General features: G+C 49.1%; 1 protein-coding gene across 1 annotated transcript; it reads left to right on the top strand.

Moving 5' to 3' along the window:
• Positions 1-1,711: 1,711 nt before the first annotated feature.
• Positions 1,712-16,829, top strand: LOC143785200 (gap junction beta-1 protein-like). Its single transcript, XM_077273914.1, has 2 exons — positions 1,712-1,967; positions 15,091-16,829. Exon 2 carries the CDS (start codon positions 15,091-15,093, stop codon positions 15,814-15,816), a length of 726 nt encoding a protein of 241 aa, XP_077130029.1. The 5' UTR covers positions 1,712-1,967; the 3' UTR covers positions 15,817-16,829.
• The last annotated feature ends 4,400 nt before the right edge of the window (positions 16,830-21,229 follow it).

The following is a 21,229-nucleotide window of genomic DNA, read 5'->3' as shown; positions in this document are numbered from 1 at the left end:
TGTCCCATAGAAGTCAATGACTATCCCTAGACTATGGTTTCCTATGATCCGTGTCCCCTGGTGCTGCAGTCTCTTGTGGGTGTGACATGTTACACACAAAGGTCTCTCAGGTGACACCTGAGACTTGTGATGTCCGATGCTGCACATATCCGCCCTCAGGCTGTGGCACATGGAGTTTTTCGAGGATTTTTTGGATCAGAAACTCTCCAGCTCCTCCAAATCTTTGAGTTTCTGATCAAGTTCAGCTAGACGGGTGGCTGACAGCTACAAGGACACAGGTGGGTGTGGGGACAGCGCCTTCTCCAGACCACACGGGGTTAATCAGAGGAACTGGAAAAACTGCATTTTCTGCGTTTATCATGTATGAGGAGGACGGCGCGCCCCCGCTCATCCCACCCCCGACTCCAACATCTGCGCTGCCGGACTGGGACTGACCCCCAGAGCTGACGCTCCATCCACCGAGGAATCTACACCGGACGCACTGACCCCCAGAGCTGACGCTCCATCCACCGAGGAATCTACACCGGACGCACCAACCCCCAGAGCTGACGCTCCATCCACCGAGGAATCTACATCGGATACACTGACCTGAAGAGTTGACGCTCCATCCACTGAGGAATCTACACCGGACGCACCGACCCCCAGAGCTGACGCTCCATCCACCGAGGAATCTACACCGGATGCACCGACCCCCAGAGCTGACGCTCCATCCACCGAGGAATCTACATCGGATACACTGACCTGAAGAGTTGACGCTCCATCCACTGAGGAATCTACACCGGACGCACCGACCCCCAGAGCTGACGCTCCATCCACCGAGGAATCTACACCGGATACACTGACCACAAGAGCTGACGCTCCATCCACCGAGGAATCTACACCGGACGCACCAACCCCCAGAGCCGACGCTCCATCCACCGAGGAATCTACACCGGATGCACCGACCCCCAGAGCTGACGCTCCATCCACCGAGGAATCTACACCGGACGCACCAACCCCCAGAGCTGACGCTCCATCCACCGAGGAATCTACACCGGATACACTGACCACAAGAGCTGACGCTCCATCCACCGAGGAATCTACACCGGACGCACCAACCCCCAGAGCTGACGCTCCATCCACCGAGGAATCTACACCGGATACACTGACCACAAGAGCTGACGCTCCATCCACCGAGGAATCTACACCGGACGCACCAACCCCCAGAGCCGACGCTCCATCCACCGAGGAATCTACACCGGATGCACCGACCCCCAGAGCTGACGCTCCATCCACCGAGGAATCTACACCGGATGCACCGACCCCCAGAGCTGACGCTCCATCCACCGAGGAATCTACACCGGATACACTGACCCCAAGAGCTGACGCTCCATCCACCGAGGAATCTACACCGGACGCACTGACCCCAAGAGCTGACGCTCCATCCACCGAGGAATCTACACCGGACGCATCGACCCCAAGAGCTGACGCTCCATCCACTGAGGAATCTACACCGGACGCATCGACCCCAAGAGCTGACGCTCCATCCACCAAGGAATCTACACCAGACGCACCAACCCCCAGAGCTGACGCTCCATCCACCGAGGAATCTACACCGGACGCACCGACCCCCAGAGCTGACGCTCCATCCACTGAGGAATCTACACCGGACGCATCGACCCCAAGAGCTGACGCTCCATCCACCAAGGAATCTACACCAGACGCACCAACCCCCAGAGCTGACGCTCCATCCACCGAGGAATCTACACCGGACGCACTGACCCCAAGAGCTGACGCTCCATCCACCGAGGAATCTACACCGGACGCACCGACCCCCAGAGCTGACGCTCCATCCACTGAGGAATCTACACCGGACGCATCGACCCCAAGAGCTGACGCTCCATCCACCGAGGAATCTACACCGGATACACTGACCCCAAGAGCTGACGCTCTAACCAGAGGGCGAGGAAAGGAAACCCCCAGCAAAGGTACAAGACTCACGGAACATGATGGGGATGCAGTGTGGAGTATCATACAGGATAAGATTAGCTCAGCAGTCAGTATCACCCAGGATGGGATTAGATACACGGCTCAGCAGTCAGTATCACCCAGGAGAGGATTAGATACACGGCTCAGCAGTCAGTATCACACAGGAGAGGATTAGATACACGGCTCAGCAGTCAGTATCACACAGGAGAGGATTAGATACACAGCTCAGCAGACAGTATCGCACACGATAGGATTAGATACACAGCTCAGCAGTCAGTATCACACAGGAGAGGATTAGATACACAGCTCAGCAGTCAGTATCACACAGGAGAGGATTAGATACACGGCTCAGCAGTCAGTATCACCCAGGATGGGATTAGATACACGGCTCAGCAGTCAGTATCACCCAGGATGGGATTAGATACACGGCTCAGGAGTCAGTATCACACAGGAGAGGATTAGATACACGGCTCAGCAGTCAGTATCACACAGGATAGGATTAGATACACAGCTCAGCAGTCAGTATCACACAGGAGAGGATTAGATACACAGCTCAGCAGTCAGTATCACACAGGAGAGGATTAGATACACGGCTCAGCAGTCAGTATCACACAGGATAGGATTAGATACACAGCTCAGCAGTCAGTATCACACAGGAGAGGATTAGATACACGGCTCAGCAGTCAGTATCACACAGGAGAGGATTAGATACACAGCTCAGCAGTCAGTATCACACAGGATAGGATTAGATACACGGCTCAGCAGTCAGTATCACACAGGAGAGGAATAGATACACAGCTCAGCAGTCAGTATCACACAGGAGAGGATTAGATACACGGCTCAGCAGTCAGTATCACACAGGAGAGGATTAGATACACGGCTCAGCAGTCAGTATCACACAGGAGAGGATTAGATACACGGCTCAGCAGTCAGTATCACACAGGAGAGGATTAGATACACGGCTCAGCAGTCAGTATCACACAGGAGAGGATTAGATACACAGCTCAGCAGTCAGTATCACACAGGAGAGGATTAGATACACAGCTCAGCAGTCAGTATCACACAGGAGAGGATTAGATACACAGCTCAGCAGTCAGTATCACACAGGAGAGGATTAGATACACGGCTCAGCAGTCAGTATCACACAGGAGAGGATTAGATACACGGCTCAGCAGACAGTATCATACAGGAGAGGATTAGATACACAGCTCAGCAGTCAGTATCACACAGGATAGGATTAGATACACGGCTCAGCAGTCAGTATCACACAGGAGAGGATTAGATACACGGCTCAGCAGTCAGTATCACACAGGAGAGGATTAGATACACGGCTCAGCAGTCAGTATCACACAGGAGAGGATTAGATACACAGCTCAGCAGACAGTATCGCACACGATAGGATTAGATACACAGCTCAGCAGTCAGTATCACACAGGAGAGGATTAGATACACAGCTCAGCAGTCAGTATCACACAGGAGAGGATTAGATACACGGCTCAGCAGTCAGTATCACCCAGGATGGGATTAGATACACGGCTCAGCAGTCAGTATCACCCAGGATGGGATTAGATACACGGCTCAGGAGTCAGTATCACACAGGAGAGGATTAGATACACGGCTCAGCAGTCAGTATCACACAGGATAGGATTAGATACACAGCTCAGCAGTCAGTATCACACAGGAGAGGATTAGATACACAGCTCAGCAGTCAGTATCACACAGGAGAGGATTAGATACACGGCTCAGCAGTCAGTATCACACAGGATAGGATTAGATACACAGCTCAGCAGTCAGTATCACACAGGAGAGGATTAGATACACGGCTCAGCAGTCAGTATCACACAGGAGAGGATTAGATACACAGCTCAGCAGTCAGTATCACACAGGAGATAGGATTAGATACACGGCTCAGCAGTCAGTATCACACAGGAGAGGAATAGATACACAGCTCAGCAGTCAGTATCACACAGGAGAGGATTAGATACACGGCTCAGCAGTCAGTATCACACAGGAGAGGATTAGATACACGGCTCAGCAGTCAGTATCACACAGGAGAGGATTAGATACACGGCTCAGCAGTCAGTATCACACAGGAGAGGATTAGATACACGGCTCAGCAGTCAGTATCACACAGGAGAGGATTAGATACACAGCTCAGCAGTCAGTATCACACAGGAGAGGATTAGATACACAGCTCAGCAGTCAGTATCACACAGGAGAGGATTAGATACACGGCTCAGCAGTCAGTATCACACAGGAGAGGATTAGATACACGGCTCAGCAGACAGTATCATACAGGAGAGGATTAGATACACAGCTCAGCAGTCAGTATCACACAGGATAGGATTAGATACACGGCTCAGCAGTCAGTATCACACAGGAGAGGATTAGATACACGGCTCAGCAGTCAGTATCACACAGGACAGTATTAGATACACGGCTCAGCAGTCAGTATCACACAGGAGAGGATTAGATACACAGCTCAGCAGACAGTATCGCACAGGATAGGATTAGATACACGGCTCAGCAGTCAGTATCACACAGGAGAGGATTAGATACACGGCTCAGCAGACAGTATCACACAGGATAGGATTAGATACACGGCTCAGCAGTCAGTATCACACAGGAGAGGATTAGATACACGGTTCAGCAGTCAGTATCACACAGGAGAGGATTAGATACACGGCTCAGCAGTCAGTATCACACAGGAGAGGATTAGATACACGGCTCAGCAGTCAGTATCACACAGGACAGTATTAGATACACAGCTCAGCAGACAGTATCACACAGGAGAGGATTAGATACACGGCTCAGCAGACAGTATCACACAGGAGAGGATTAGATACACGGCTCAGCAGACAGTATCACACAGGAGAGGATTAGATACACAGCTCAGCAGTCAGTATCACACAGGATAGGATTAGATACACGGCTCAGCAGTCAGTATCACACAGGAGAGGATTAGATACACGGCTCAGCAGACAGTATCACACAGGAGAGGATTAGATACACGGCTCAGCAGACAGTATCACACAGGATAGGATTAGATACACGGCTCAGCAGTCAGTATCACACAGGAGAGGATTAGATACACGGTTCAGCAGTCAGTATCACACAGGATAGGATTAGATACACGGCTCAGCAGTCAGTATCACACAGGAGAGGATTAGATACACGGCTCAGCAGACAGTATCACACAGGAGAGGATTAGATACACGGCTCAGCAGTCAGTATCACACAGGAGAGGATTAGATACACGGCTCAGCAGTCAGTATCACACAGGATAGGATTAGATACACGGCTCAGCAGCCAGTATCACACAGGAGAGGATTAGATACACGGCTCAGCAGTCAGTATCACACAGGAGAGGATTAGATACACGGCTCAGCAGTCAGTATCACACAGGAGAGGATTAGATACACGGCTCAGCAGTCAGTATCACACAGGAGAGGATTAGATACACGGCTCAGCAGTCAGTATCACACAGGAGAGGATTAGCTACACAGCTCAGCAGTCAGTATCACACAGGAGAGGATTAGATACACGGCTCAGCAGACAGTATCACACAGGATAGGATTAGATACACGGCTCAGCAGTCAGTATCACACAGGATAGGATTAGATACACGGCTCAGCAGTCAGTATCACACAGGAGAGGATTAGATACACAGCTCAGCAGTCAGTATCACACAGGATAGGATTAGATACACAGCTCAGCAGACAGTATCACACAGGAGAGGATTAGATACACAGCTCAGCAGTCAGTATCACACAGGATAGGATTAGATACACGGCTCAGCAGTCAGTATCACACAGGAGAGGATTAGATACACGGCTCAGCAGACAGTATCACACAGGAGAGGATTAGATACACGGCTCAGCAGACAGTATCACACAGGATAGGATTAGATACACGGCTCAGCAGTCAGTATCACACAGGAGAGGATTAGATACACGGTTCAGCAGTCAGTATCACACAGGATAGGATTAGATACACGGCTCAGCAGTCAGTATCACACAGGAGAGGATTAGATACACGGCTCAGCAGACAGTATCACACAGGAGAGGATTAGATACACGGCTCAGCAGTCAGTATCACACAGGAGAGGATTAGATACACGGCTCAGCAGTCAGTATCACACAGGATAGGATTAGATACACGGCTCAGCAGCCAGTATCACACAGGAGAGGATTAGATACACGGCTCAGCAGTCAGTATCACACAGGAGAGGATTAGATACACGGCTCAGCAGTCAGTATCACACAGGAGAGGATTAGATACACGGCTCAGCAGTCAGTATCACACAGGAGAGGATTAGATACACGGCTCAGCAGTCAGTATCACACAGGAGAGGATTAGCTACACAGCTCAGCAGTCAGTATCACACAGGAGAGGATTAGATACACGGCTCAGCAGACAGTATCACACAGGATAGGATTAGATACACGGCTCAGCAGTCAGTATCACACAGGATAGGATTAGATACACGGCTCAGCAGTCAGTATCACACAGGAGAGGATTAGATACACAGCTCAGCAGTCAGTATCACACAGGATAGGATTAGATACACAGCTCAGCAGACAGTATCACACAGGAGAGGATTAGATACACAGCTCAGCAGTCAGTATCACACAGGATAGGATTAGATACACGGCTCAGCAGTCAGTATCACACAGGAGAGGATTAGATACACGGCTCAGCAGACAGTATCACACAGGAGAGGATTAGATACACGGCTCAGCAGACAGTATCACACAGGATAGGATTAGATACACGGCTCAGCAGTCAGTATCACACAGGAGAGGATTAGATACACGGTTCAGCAGTCAGTATCACACAGGATAGGATTAGATACACGGCTCAGCAGTCAGTATCACACAGGAGAGGATTAGATACACGGCTCAGCAGACAGTATCACACAGGAGAGGATTAGATACACGGCTCAGCAGTCAGTATCACACAGGAGAGGATTAGATACACGGCTCAGCAGTCAGTATCACACAGGATAGGATTAGATACACGGCTCAGCAGCCAGTATCACACAGGAGAGGATTAGATACACGGCTCAGCAGTCAGTATCACACAGGAGAGGATTAGATACACGGCTCAGCAGTCAGTATCACACAGGAGAGGATTAGATACACGGCTCAGCAGTCAGTATCACACAGGAGAGGATTAGATACACGGCTCAGCAGTCAGTATCACACAGGAGAGGATTAGATACACGGCTCAGCAGTCAGTATCACACAGGAGAGGATTAGATACACGGCTCAGCAGTCAGTATCACACAGGAGAGGATTAGCTACACAGCTCAGCAGACAGTATCACAGGAGAGGATTAGATACACGGCTCAGCAGTCAGTATCACACAGGAGAGGATTATATACACAGCTCAGCAGTCAGTATCACACAGGAGAGGATTAGATACACGGCTCAGCAGTCAGTATCACACAGGATAGGATTAGATACACGGCTCAGCAGTCAGTATCACACAGGATAGGATTAGATACACGGCTCAGCAGTCAGTATCACACAGGATAGGATTAGATACACGGCTCAGCAGTCAGTATCACACAGGAGAGGATTAGATACACGGCTCAGCAGTCAGTATCACACAGGAGAGGATTAGCTACACAGCTCAGCAGACAGTATCACAGGAGAGGATTAGATACACGGCTCAGCAGTCAGTATCACACAGGAGAGGATTATATACACAGCTCAGCAGTCAGTATCACACAGGAGAGGATTAGATACACGGCTCAGCAGTCAGTATCACACAGGATAGGATTAGATACACGGCTCAGCAGTCAGTATCACACAGGATAGGATTAGATACACGGCTCAGCAGTCAGTATCACACAGGATAGGATTAGATACACGGCTCAGCAGTCAGTATCACACAGGAGAGGATTAGATACACGGCTCAGCAGTCAGTATCACACAGGAGAGGATTAGATACACGGCTCAGCAGTCAGTATCACACACAGAGCAGTAATTGCAGGAACATCTTTTGCTTTGTGTCCATGTTACGATCACAGATATAGGAAGTAATTCCACCTGCCGCCACCAGGGGGCGCGCTCTGCACCATATATCGGACACGCCCCCTCCAGGTGATTCTCGATCTGCAGGTCACGTGTTGGGATTTTCTCCCTCACGATTTCCCGGAGCGGCCTCGTCCAGCGGGTGATTATATCTCTGGGGGCGGGTGACGGCGGCGCCATATGTAGTGATTGCCTCTATCTGAGATCTGGACGAGAAATCACAAAAACAGCAAATTGTACAGATGTGATCATAACATGGACACAGAGCAAAAGATGTTCCTGCAATTAGTGCTCTGTGTGTGATACTGACTGCTGAGCCGTGTATCTAATCCTATCCTGTGTGATACTGTCTGCTGAGCCGTGTATCTAATCCTCTCCTCTGTGATACTGACTGCTGAGCTGTATCTAATCCTCTCCTGTGTGATACTGACTGCTGAGCCGTGTATCTAATCCTATCCTGTGTGATACTGACTGCTGAGCCGTGTATCTAATCCTATCCTGTGTGATACTGACTGCTGAGCTGTGTATCTAATCCTCTCCTGTGTGATACTGACTGCTGAGCCGTGTATCTAATCCTCTTCTGTGTGATACTGTCTGCTGAGATGTATATCTAATCCTCTCCTGTGTGATACTGACTGCTGAGCCGTGTATCTAATCCTATCCTGTGTGATACTGACTGCTGAGCCGTGTATCTAATCCTCTCCTGTGTGATACTGGCTGCTGAGCTGTGTATCTAATCCTCTCCTGTGTGATACTGACTGCTGAGCCGTGTATCTAATCCTATCCTGTGTGATACTGTCTGCTGAGCCGTGTATCTAATCCTCTCCTGTGTGATACTGGCTGCTGAGCCGTGTATCTAATCCTCTCCTGTGTGATACTGGCTGCTGAGCCGTGTATCTAATCCTCTCCTGTGTGATACTGACTGCTGAGCTGTGTATCTAATCCTATCCTGTGTGATACTGACTGCTGAGCTGTGTATCTAATCCTATCCTGTGTGATACTGACTGCTGAGCTGTGTATCTAATCCTCTCCTGTGTGATACTGACTGCTGAGCCGTGTATCTAATCCTCTCCTGTGTGATACTGACTGCTGAGCTGTGTATCTAATCCTCTCCTCTGTGATACTGACTGCTGAGCCGTGTATCTAATCCTATCCTGTGTGATACTGACTGCTGAGCCGTGTATCTAATCCTCTCCTCTGTGATACTGACTGCTGAGCCGTGTATCTAATCCTCTCCTGTGTGATACTGACTGCTGAGCCGTGTATCTAATCCTCTCCTCTGTGATACTGACTGCTGAGCTGTATCTAATCCTATCCTGTGTGATACTGTCTGCTGAGCCGTGTATCTAATCCTCTCCTCTGTGATACTGACTGCTGAGCCGTGTATCTAATCCTCTCCTCTGTGATACTGACTGCTGAGCCGTGTATCTAATCCTCTCCTGTGTGATACTGACTGCTGAGCCATGTATCTAATCCTATCCTGTGTGATACTGTCTGCTGAGCTGTGTATCTAATCCTATCCTGTGTGATACTGTCTGCTGAGCCGTGTATCTAATCCTCTCCTCTGTGATACTGACTGCTGAGCTGTATCTAATCCTCTCCTGTGTGATACTGACTGCTGAGCTGTATCTAATCCTCTCCTCTGTGATACTGACTGCTGAGCTGTATCTAATCCTATCCTGTGTGATACTGTCTGCTGAGCCGTGTATCTAATCCTCTCCTGTGTGATACTGACTGCTGAGCTGTGTATCTAATCCTCTCCTGTGTGATACTGTCTGCTGAGCCGTGTATCTAATCCTCTCCTCTGTGATACTGACTGCTGAGCTGTATCTAATCCTATCCTGTGTGATACTGACTGCTGAGCCGTGTATCTAATCCTCTCCTGTGTGATACTGACTGCTGAGCTGTGTATCTAATCCTCTCCTGTGTGATACTGACTGCTGAGCCGTGTATCTAATCCTCTCCTGTGTGATACTGTCTGCTGAGCTGTGTATCTAATCCTCTCCTGTGTGATACTGACTGCTGAGCCGTGTATCTAATCCTCTCCTGTGTGATACCGACTGCTGAGCCGTGTATCTAATCCTCTCCTGTGTGTTACTGACTGCTGAGCTGTGTATCTAATCCTCTCCTGTGTGATACTGTCTGCTGAGTCGTGTATCTAATCCTCTCCTGTGTGATACTGTCTGCTGAGCCGTGTATCTAATCCTCTCCTGTGTGATACTGACTGCTGAGCCGTGTATCTAATCCTCTCCTGTGTGATACTGACTGCTGAGCTGTGTATCTAATCCTCGCCTGTGAGATACTGACTGCTGAGCCGTGTATCTAATCCTCTCCTGTGTGATACTGACTGCTGAGCCGTGTATCTAATCCTCTCCTGTGTGATACTGTCTGCTGAGCCGTGTATCTAATCCTCTCCTGTGAGATACTGACTGCTGAGCCGTGTATCTAATCCTATCCTGTGTGATACTGTCTGCTGAGCCGTGTATCTAATCCTCTCCTGTGAGATACTGACTGCTGAGCCGTGTATCTAATCCTCTCCTGTGTGATACTGTCTGCTGAGCCGTGTATCTAATCCTCTCCTGTGAGATACTGACTGCTGAGCCGTGTATCTAATCCTCTCCTGTGTGATACTGTCTGCTGAGCCGTGTATCTAATCCTCTCCTGTGAGATACTGTCTGCTGAGCTGTGTATCTAATCCTATCCTGTGTGATACTGACTGCTGAGTCGTGTATCTAATCCTCTCCTGTGTGATACTGACTGCTGAGCCGTGTATCTAATCCTCTCCTGTGAGATACTGTCTGCTGAGCTGTGTATCTAATCCTCTCCTGTGTGATACTGACTGCTGAGAGTGTATCTAATCCTCTCCTGTGTGATACTGACTGCTGAGCCGTGTATCTAATCCTCTCCTGTGTGATACTGTCTGCTGAGCCGTGTATCTAATCCTCTCCTCTGTGATACTGACTGCTGAGCTGTGTATCTAATCCTCTCCTGTGTGATACTGACTGCTGAGAGTGTATCTAATCCTCTCCTGTGTGATACTGACTGCTGAGCCGTGTATCTAATCCTCTCCTGTGTTACTGTCTGCTGAGCCGTATATCTAATCCTATCCTGTGTGATACTGTCTGCTGAGCCGTGTATCTAATCCTCTCCTGTGTGATACTGACTGCTGAGCCGTGTATCTAATCATCTCCTGTGTGATACTGACTGCTGAGTCGTGTATCTAATCCTCTCCTGTGTGATACTGACTGCTGAGCCGTGTATCTAATCCTCTCCTGTGAGATACTGTCTGCTGAGCTGTGTATCTAATCCTCTCCTGTGTGATACTGACTGCTGAGTCGTGTATCTAATCCTCTCCTGTGTGATACTGACTGCTGAGCCGTGTATCTAATCCTCTCCTGTGATACTGTCTGCTGAGCCGTGTATCTAATCCTCTCCTCTGTGATACTGACTGCTGAGCTGTGTATCTAATCCTGTCCTGTGTGATACTGACTGCTGAGCCGTGTATCTAATCCTCTCCTGTGTGATACTGACTGCTGAGCCGTGTATCTAATCCTCTCCTGTGTGATACTGACTGCTGAGCCGTGTATCTAATCCTCTCCTGTGTGATACTGACTGCTGAGCCGTGTATCTAATCCTCTCATGTGTGATACTGCCTGCTGAGCCGTGTATCTAATCCTATCCTGTGTGATACTGCCTGCTGAGCCGTGTATCTAATCCTATCCTGTGTGATACTGACTGCTGAGCTGTGTATCTAATCCTCTCCTGTGTGATACTGACTGCTGAGCTGTGTATCTAATCCTCTCCTGTGTGATACTGACTGCTGAGCCGTGTATCTAATCCTCTCCTGTGTGATACTGACTGCTGAGCTGTGTATCTAATCCTATCCTGTGTGATACTGACTGCTGAGCTGTGTATCTAATCCTCTCCTGTGTGATACTGACTGCTGAGCCGTGTATCTAATCCTCTCCTGTGAGATACTGACTGCTGAGCCGTGTATCTAATCCTCTCCTGTGTGATACTGACTGCTGAGCCGTGTATCTAATCCTCTCCTGTGAGATACTGACTGCTGAGCCGTGTATCTAATCCTCTCCTGTGTGATACTGTCTGCTGAGCCGTGTATCTAATCCTCTCCTGTGTGATATTGACTGCTGAGCCGTGTATCTAATCCTCTCCTGTGAGATACTGACTGCTGAGCCGTGTATCTAATCCTCTCCTGTGTGATACTGTCTGCTGAGCCGTGTATCTAATCCTCTCCTGTGTGATACTGACTGCTGAGCCGTGTATCTAATCCTCTCCTGTGTGATACTGACTGCTGAGCCGTGTATCTAATCCTCTCCTGTGTGATACTGACTGCTGAGCCGTGTATCTAATCCTCTCCTGTGTGATACTGTCTGCTGAGCCGTGTATCTAATCCTCTCCTGTGAGATACTGTCTGCTGAGCTGTGTATCTAATCCTCTCCTGTGTGATACTGACTGCTGAGAGTGTATCTAATCCTCTCCTGTGTGATACTGACTGCTGAGTCGTGTATCTAATCCTCTCCTGTGAGATACTGTCTGCTGAGCTGTGTATCTAATCCTATCCTGTGATACTGACTGCTGAGTCGTGTATCTAATCCTCTCCTGTGTGATACTGACTGCTGAGCCGTGTATCTAATCCTCTCCTGTGAGATACTGTCTGCTGAGCTGTGTATCTAATCCTCTCCTGTGTGATACTGACTGCTGAGAGTGTATCTAATCCTCTCCTGTGTGATACTGACTGCTGAGCCGTGTATCTAATCCTCTCCTGTGTGATACTGTCTGCTGAGCCGTGTATCTAATCCTCTCCTCTGTGATACTGACTGCTGAGCTGTGTATCTAATCCTCTCCTGTGTGATACTGACTGCTGAGAGTGTATCTAATCCTCTCCTGTGTGATACTGACTGCTGAGCCGTGTATCTAATCCTCTCCTGTGTGATACTGACTGCTGAGCCGTGTATCTAATCCTCTCCTGTGTGATACTGACTGCTGAGCCGTGTATCTAATCATCTCCTGTGTGATACTGACTGCTGAGCCGTGTATCTAATCCTCTCCTGTGAGATACTGTCTGCTGAGCTGTGTATCTAATCCTCTCCTGTGTGATACTGACTGCTGAGTCGTGTATCTAATCCTCTCCTGTGTGATACTGACTGCTGAGAGTGTATCTAATCCTCTCCTGTGTGATACTGACTGCTGAGCCGTGTATCTAATCCTCTCCTGTGTGATACTGTCTGCTGAGCCGTGTATCTAATCCTCTCCTCTGTGATACTGACTGCTGAGCTGTGTATCTAATCCTCTCCTGTGTGATACTGACTGCTGAGAGTGTATCTAATCCTCTCCTGTGTGATACTGACTGCTGAGCCGTGTATCTAATCCTCTCCTGTGTGATACTGACTGCTGAGCCGTGTATCTAATCCTCTCCTGTGTGATACTGACTGCTGAGCCGTGTATCTAATCATCTCCTGTGTGATACTGACTGCTGAGCCGTGTATCTAATCCTCTCCTGTGAGATACTGTCTGCTGAGCTGTGTATCTAATCCTCTCCTGTGTGATACTGACTGCTGAGTCGTGTATCTAATCCTCTCCTGTGTGATACTGACTGCTGAGCCGTGTATCTAATCCTCTCCTGTGTGATACTGACTGCTGAGCCGTGTATCTAATCCTCTCATGTGTGATACTGCCTGCTGAGCCGTGTATCTAATCCTATCCTGTGTGATACTGCCTGCTGAGCCGTGTATCTAATCCTATCCTGTGTGATACTGACTGCTGAGCCGTGTATCTAATCCTCTCCTGTGTGATACTGACTGCTGAGCTGTGTATCTAATCCTCTCCTGTGTGATACTGTCTGCTGAGCCGTGTATCTAATCCTCTCCTGTGTGATACTGACTGCTGAGCTGTGTATCTAATCCTATCCTGTGTGATACTGACTGCTGAGCCGTGTATCTAATCCTCTCCTGTGTGATACTGACTGCTGAGCCGTGTATCTAATCCTCTCCTCTGTGATACTGTCTGCTGAGCCGTGTATCTAATCATCTCCTGTGTGATACTGACTGCTGAGTCGTGTATCTAATCCTCTCCTGTGTGATACTGACTGCTGAGCCGTGTATCTAATCCTCTCCTGTGAGATACTGTCTGCTGAGCTGTGTATCTAATCCTCTCCTGTGTGATACTGACTGCTGAGTCGTGTATCTAATCCTCTCCTGTGTGATACTGACTGCTGAGCCGTGTATCTAATCCTCTCCTGTGTGATACTGACTGCTGAGCCGTGTATCTAATCCTCTCATGTGTGATACTGCCTGCTGAGCCGTGTATCTAATCCTATCCTGTGTGATACTGCCTGCTGAGCCGTGTATCTAATCCTATCCTGTGTGATACTGACTGCTGAGCCGTGTATCTAATCCTCTCCTGTGTGATACTGACTGCTGAGCTGTGTATCTAATCCTCTCCTGTGTGATACTGACTGCTGAGCCGTGTATCTAATCCTCTCCTGTGTGATACTGTCTGCTGAGCCGTGTATCTAATCCTCTCCTGTGTGATACTGACTGCTGAGCCGTGTATCTAATCCTCTCCTGTGTGATACTGACTGCTGAGCCGTGTATCTAATCCTATCCTGTGTGATACTGACTGCTGAGCCGTGTATCTAATCCTCTCCTGTGTGATACTGTCTGCTGAGCCGTGTATCTAATCCTCTCCTCTGTGATACTGACTGCTGAGCTGTGTATCTAATCCTGTCCTGTGTGATACTGACTGCTGAGCCGTGTATCTAATCCTCTCCTGTGTGATACTGACTGCTGAGCCGTGTATCTAATCCTCTCCTGTGTGATACTGACTGCTGAGCCGTGTATCTAGTCCTCTCCTGTGTGATACTGACTGCTGAGCCGTGTATCTAATCCTCTCCTGTGTGATACTGACTGCTGAGCCGTGTATCTAATCCTCTCCTGTGTGATACTGTCTGGAGGTGGTACTGCGTCTCCGCAGACAGTATCTTGCATGGTGTGAATAGATACATCGGGTCGGCTTAGATACCCGCCTTCCATGTCACCTTCCTCTCCCTCGTCTCCCGTAGATGGCAATGGTCACCGGTCTGATCCCCATCCTCCGCACGGCTCTGGAGGCCACCACGGATTACACGGGGAGGACCCTGTGGTTCGGCTTCGCGGTGGTACGCCTCCTCGCCCTCTATGTATCCGAGCTTCCTTGGGGTAAGCTGGATGTGGACTTTGATTGCCGCGGTAACGAGACCTCGGAGTTCTGCCGTAAAGCGTGCTTCAGCGACCACTTCCAGGTGCCGGTGGTCTCCACGTGGAACAGCGCCTACGTCTTCTTCGTGGCCTCCGTCCTCCTCATGGAGCTCTTCACCTCCCAGCTCCGCCATAACCTGACCAAGGCGACCATGAGGAAGAAGATGGTGCAGCCTGAGGGGCCCCTGGTGGGGGTGTGGTCCTCGGAATTGGCCCACAAGGACTTGGTCCTGGACTTCCACCAGCAGAGGACGCTGCTGCTCCTGTACCTGCTGTGCATCCTCCTGCGCCTGCTGGGCGAGGTCTCCTTCTTGTACGTCCTCTTCTGGTGGCATCTCCCTCTGGTTTCTGGTGACCCCATAGAATGCTCCACCCTGTTCTGCCCCGGCCCCTTCACCTGTTTGGTGCGGTTCCCGGCAGAGAAGCGCATGTCCCTCTATCTCCTCGGCTCGTTGTCCGCCATCTTGGCTCTGGTCTGTGTCATTTTCGCGCTCTATAGCATCTGCCATTACTTGGCCAATTGTCGGGCCCCCCCGGAGCGTTGTGTGTGAGCAGCCATGATGGACGGAGGCGCCACTCCAGTCATGGGGGACGAGATCGGGGGAACCCAAGGAGCAATATGGAGTCCAGCCCTGCACAGCTGACACTGACGGGGGGGCCATAGGGTGAGGTGGACCCCACAAACATAGCCGCCCTATAGAAGGGGATGGGGGCACAATGTGACACCGACACAACCGCGGCCGGCAAGTAACAGATCACATTGGGATGGATTTTTGACAACTTGCTTGTTGTGTCGGTGTCACGATGCGACCCAGCCTCTTCCTATAGCGCCACAGTGGAGCAGAGTCACCAAGCGAACCTCGGGCACGTGACGACCATCATGGACTAATGTGCCGTGTAGCCCCAGACTGAACCTAATGCACCAAAAGTAAAACAGCAATCAGTCTGGATGGGACCGGTGCCCAGGACTGTTCTGTATCACACAGATTAATGAGGAAATTCTGCTTAAAAGCCGCCACCAAGGGGTCAACACTGCATGTAGATGTATACAGCCACCACTAGGGGGAGCTCACTACATACAGATTTATACAGTCACCACTAGGGGGAGCTCACTATACACAATTTATACAGCCACCACTAGGGGGAGCTCACTACTTACAAATTTATACAGTCACCACTAGAGGGAGCTCACTACATACAGATTTATACAGCCACCACTAGGGGGAGCTCACTACACACAGATTTATACAGTCACCACTGGGGGAGCTCACTACATACAGATTTTTACAGACACCACTAGGAGGGGCTCACTGCATACAGATTTATACAGCTGACACTAGGGGGAAGCTCAGTATATACTGATTAATACATCCACCACTACGGGGAGCTCACTGCATACAGATTTATAGAGCCACCACTACGGGGAGCTCACTGCATACAGATTTATAGAGCCACCACTACGGGGAGCTCACTGCATACAGATTTATACAGCCACCACTACGGGGAGCTCACTACATACAGATTTATACAGCCACCGCTAGAGGGAGCTCACTGCATACAGATATATACAGCCACCACTAGGAGGAGCTCACTATACACAGATTTATACAGCCACCACTAGGGGGAGCTCACTTCATACAGATTTATACAGCCTCCACTCGGGGGAGCTCACTACCTACAGATTTATACAGCCACCACTAGGAGCGCTCTACACTCAGATTTATAGAGCCACCGCTCGGGGGAGCATGCTGAATACTGCTGTATACATATAAATGTCTAAATAGTTTCACAATATATACAGTATTAGTCTGAACATTTCTTTCGCCTTTAGTATTTGTACACTGTGTCTGACTGATCCAAACCTTTCTCACTCACACTGCAATGTTTATCTGCAAAGAAATCCATTCTAAAGCAACGTCCAAGATATTAGTGAGCGCAGCTCTTGATGTGACTGGAGTATGTTGTAATAGCAGGATAGTGACTGCAGCTCTGGATGTGACTCATCAGTATAATATACAGTTTCTGGACATTACATGTGGTAGTTTCAAGCTTTTCGCTCTTCCAAAAAGTGTTCAACTGAGGTTTCATATGTGAACACAGTTACACTAACATTTGCCATGTTTTTTTTCCACCTTATTTTTTTCTATATTTGATGATGTTTTGGTATAAAAATCTAATGATGAAATAAAAAGGCCGAACTGTGCTGATTGTAATGAATTACTCTGACCACTAGGAGGCAACATTAGGACACTGAACTATTCACTAGGCCAACACGTTGTGCTGCCACCTAGTGTCTGTAAGCTGAAAGTAGACTTTTCTTCCATGTAATAGTATTAGCGAGATCCCTGAAGCTCCTCACTTCAGTCTATGGATAGTAATTAGTTAATTATTCTTTTTCACTAGTTACTTATAATGTTACACTTATTCCATGCTATCTGTGCTTCCAAGCCGCTCTCTATTTAAAGATTTTCTGCTTAGTTGATGCACATACACATCAGCCAGTCTGAGCAAGCAGAGCTGCAGTGTAAAGCATGGGGAAGCTACAAAGCAACTGCTTGTGCCAAGGAAGAAACAGGAGATTTTTTTTTATTATTAACTGTGATTGCATATTAAAAAAAAAATGCAGATGCGTCTTTTGTTTGAAGATGGGTGCAAATAATGCACAGAGTTAAGAAAAAAAAAAAGCAAAGATTGAAGTGTTCAGCAGGTAGGAATTTGTCAGAGGAAAGGACTGCTATAATCTCATGTACAAATATATCAGAATGTCCAAGAACAAGTCTGCCTTTGATTTTTCTGGTGCATAGCTCAAATTCTCCACTAGGGGGAGCTGCCATCACTATGAATCATGAAGTGACCCTGGTTTTCCACTAGGGGGAGCTGCCATCACTACAAATGATGAAGTGACCTTGGTTGTCCAGTAGGGGGAGCTGCCGTCACTACAAATGGTGAAGTGACCTTGGTTGTTCACTAGGGGGAGCTCTCAGCACACCGTTTCCATTCATCTCTCAGGCTGCAGGGTGATGCACTGACATTGCTTCTCCACCAGATGTCGCTAGAATACATGGAAGCAATAGGAAACGTCATGGCCGCCCCACAGTTGTGACTACCGGTAACCAGGACACAGACGCCATCACGTGACCCCCGTTACTATGTGGGGTCTTCCCCCCCAGATCTCGTCACCATAATAAACATCAGATTTTAGTTCGGGAATCCCAAAAATCTGCAAACTATAAGAAACCTTGTGACTGACAATAGTGGGAGCAGTAAAGGGTCTGAGATGTGGGGGTCTCACCGGTCACTGCTGACAGAAAGCAGTCACTGATCGAAAAGTGACAGAAGTGTGTAATATGGCCGCTGTGGGACTGTTCATAGGGACAGCGCTCCTGATCATGTTACTTGGGGCCTAAACCAGAGTGTATGGGGCAGCCGGGAATGTGGGGGTGATATGATCACTGGGGGCTGTTCTTAGGGGTCTGCCTGACTACAGGGGCACTCGTACTATTTATGGTGGCACGCTGGATTTGTTAAGGGGGCGCACTGCTGTTGTTAATAGGGGTACTCTAGCACTAATCACAGGAGACCCTGCCCATTCTGCCACTGGTGCGTTCATGTGGACAATCTGACAATGTCTAGGTGGACCCTGGTGCGGCTTTTATGAGCCGTAAGCTACTTTCACACTAGCGTCGTGCACTGGTCGTTGTGGAGAAAAATGCATCCTGCAAAGTTGTCTGCACGATGCGTTTTTTCCCCATAGACTAACATTATCGACGCATTGCGACACAGTGCCACACGTCACAACCGTCGTGCGACAGTTGCGTCGTGTTTTGGTGGAGCGCCGCCACAAAAAAAGTTACATGGAACTTTTTTTTGTGCGTCGAGACCGCCATTTTCGACCGTGCATGCGCGGCCGGAACTTCGCCCCCTCCTCCCCAGACCTTACAATGAAGCAGCGGAAGCGTCGGGCATTTTCTTCACAGTATGTGTCGGTACGTCGGGCCGACGCAGCGCGACAGACCCATACCGACGATAGTGTGAAAGCAGCCTTAATTGAGCTATTTAAGACTGTCTGCAGGAGTACCTTGACACATTTCATAGGATACTCTGGCATTTTATATACAATAAACCTGTATGTAATGAGCTCCCTCAGGTGGTGACTGTATAAATCTGTAGGTAGTAAGCTCCCTCTAGTGGTGGCTGTATAATCTGTATGTAGTGAGCTCCCTCAGGTGGTGACTGTATAAATCTGCATGTAGTGAGCTCCCCCTAGTGGTGGCTGTATAAATCTGTATGTAGTGAGCTCCCCCTAGTGGTGACTGTATAAATCTGTAGGTAGGGAGCTCCCTCTAGTGGTGACTGTATAAATCTGCATGTAGTGAGCTCCCCCTAGTGGTGGCTGTATAAATCTGTATGTAGTGAGCTCCTCCTAGTGGTGGCTGTATAAATCTGTGTATAGTGAGCTTCCTCTAGTGGTGGCTGTATAAATCTGCATGTAGTGAGCTCCTCCTAGTGGTGGTTGTATAAATCTGTAGGTAGTGAGCTCCGCCTAGTGGTGGCTGTATAAGTCTGTATGTAGTGAGCTCCCCCTAGTGGTGGCTGTATAAATCTGTATGTAGTGAGCTCCCTCTAGTGGTGGCTGTATAAATCTGTATGCAGTGAGCTCCTCCTAGTGGTGGCTGTATCAATATAATTTCACATGCTGTCAAAAAATTTGTGCCTCAAACACAAGGAGAATATCGTCCGACAAGGACTGAGATTAAAGTTTAGTTCTTCTTTTACCGAAACTGCCTACTGACATCAGGAATGTCCGCCATGATATCACTAGCAAAGTAATTTCAATCTTATTGTTGGATTTCCATAGAAAGCGACACATTTTATTTTTTGGTCTCTAAACTGATCATGGTCCCTTCGCTCCGACACTGATCATGGAGACTGCACTCCGACTCTGATCATGGCTGCACTCTGACTCTGATCATGGCTGGACTCCAATTATGATCATCGTGACTGCACTCCGACACTGATCATGGTGACTACACTCCGACTCTGATCATGGCTGCACTCCGATACTGATCATGGCTGCACTCTGACTCTGATCATGGCTGGACTCCAATTATGATCATGGTGACTGCACTCCGACTCTGATCATGGCTGCACTCCGACACTGATCATGGTAACTGCACTCCGACACTGATCATGGTGACTCCACTCCGACTCTGATCATGGCTGCACTCCGACTCTGAACATGGCTGCACTCCGACTCTGATCATGGCTGCACTCCGACACTGATCATGATGACTGCACTCCAACTCTGATCATGGCTGCACTCCGACTCTGATCATGGCTGCACTCCGACACTGATCATGATGACTGCAGTCCGACTCTGATCATGGTGACTGCACTCCGACTCTGGTCATGACTGCACTCCGACTCTGATTATGGCTGTACTCTGACACTGATCATGGTTACTGAACTGCGACTCTGATCATGGCTGCGCGCTGATGCTGATCGTGGCTGCACTCCGACACTGATCATGGTGACTGCACTCCGACTCTGATCATGACTGCACTCCGACTCTGATCATGGCTGCACTCCAACTCTGATCATGTATGCACTCCGATACTGATCATGGTGACTGCACTCCGACACTGATCATGGCTGCACTCCGACACTGATCATGGTGACTGCACTCCGACACTGATCATGTATGCACTCCGATACTGATCATGGAGACTGCACTCCAACTCTGATCATGGCTGCACTCTGACACTGATCATGGTGACTGCACTCCGACTCTGATCATGGCTGCACTCCGACACTGATCATGGTGACTGCACTCCGACTCTGATCATGGCTGCACTCCGACACTGATCGTGGTGACTGCACTCCGACACTGATCGTGGTGACTGCACTCCGACTCTGATCATGGCTGCACTCCGACACTGATCATGGAGACTGCACTCCGACTCT

This window comes from Ranitomeya variabilis, chromosome 7 (genome assembly GCF_051348905.1).
Source record: "Ranitomeya variabilis isolate aRanVar5 chromosome 7, aRanVar5.hap1, whole genome shotgun sequence".
NCBI lineage: Eukaryota > Metazoa > Chordata > Amphibia > Anura > Dendrobatidae > Ranitomeya > Ranitomeya variabilis.
The sequence above is the reverse complement of the archived record's forward strand: the minus strand, read 5'-3'. Positions and strand labels throughout refer to the sequence as shown.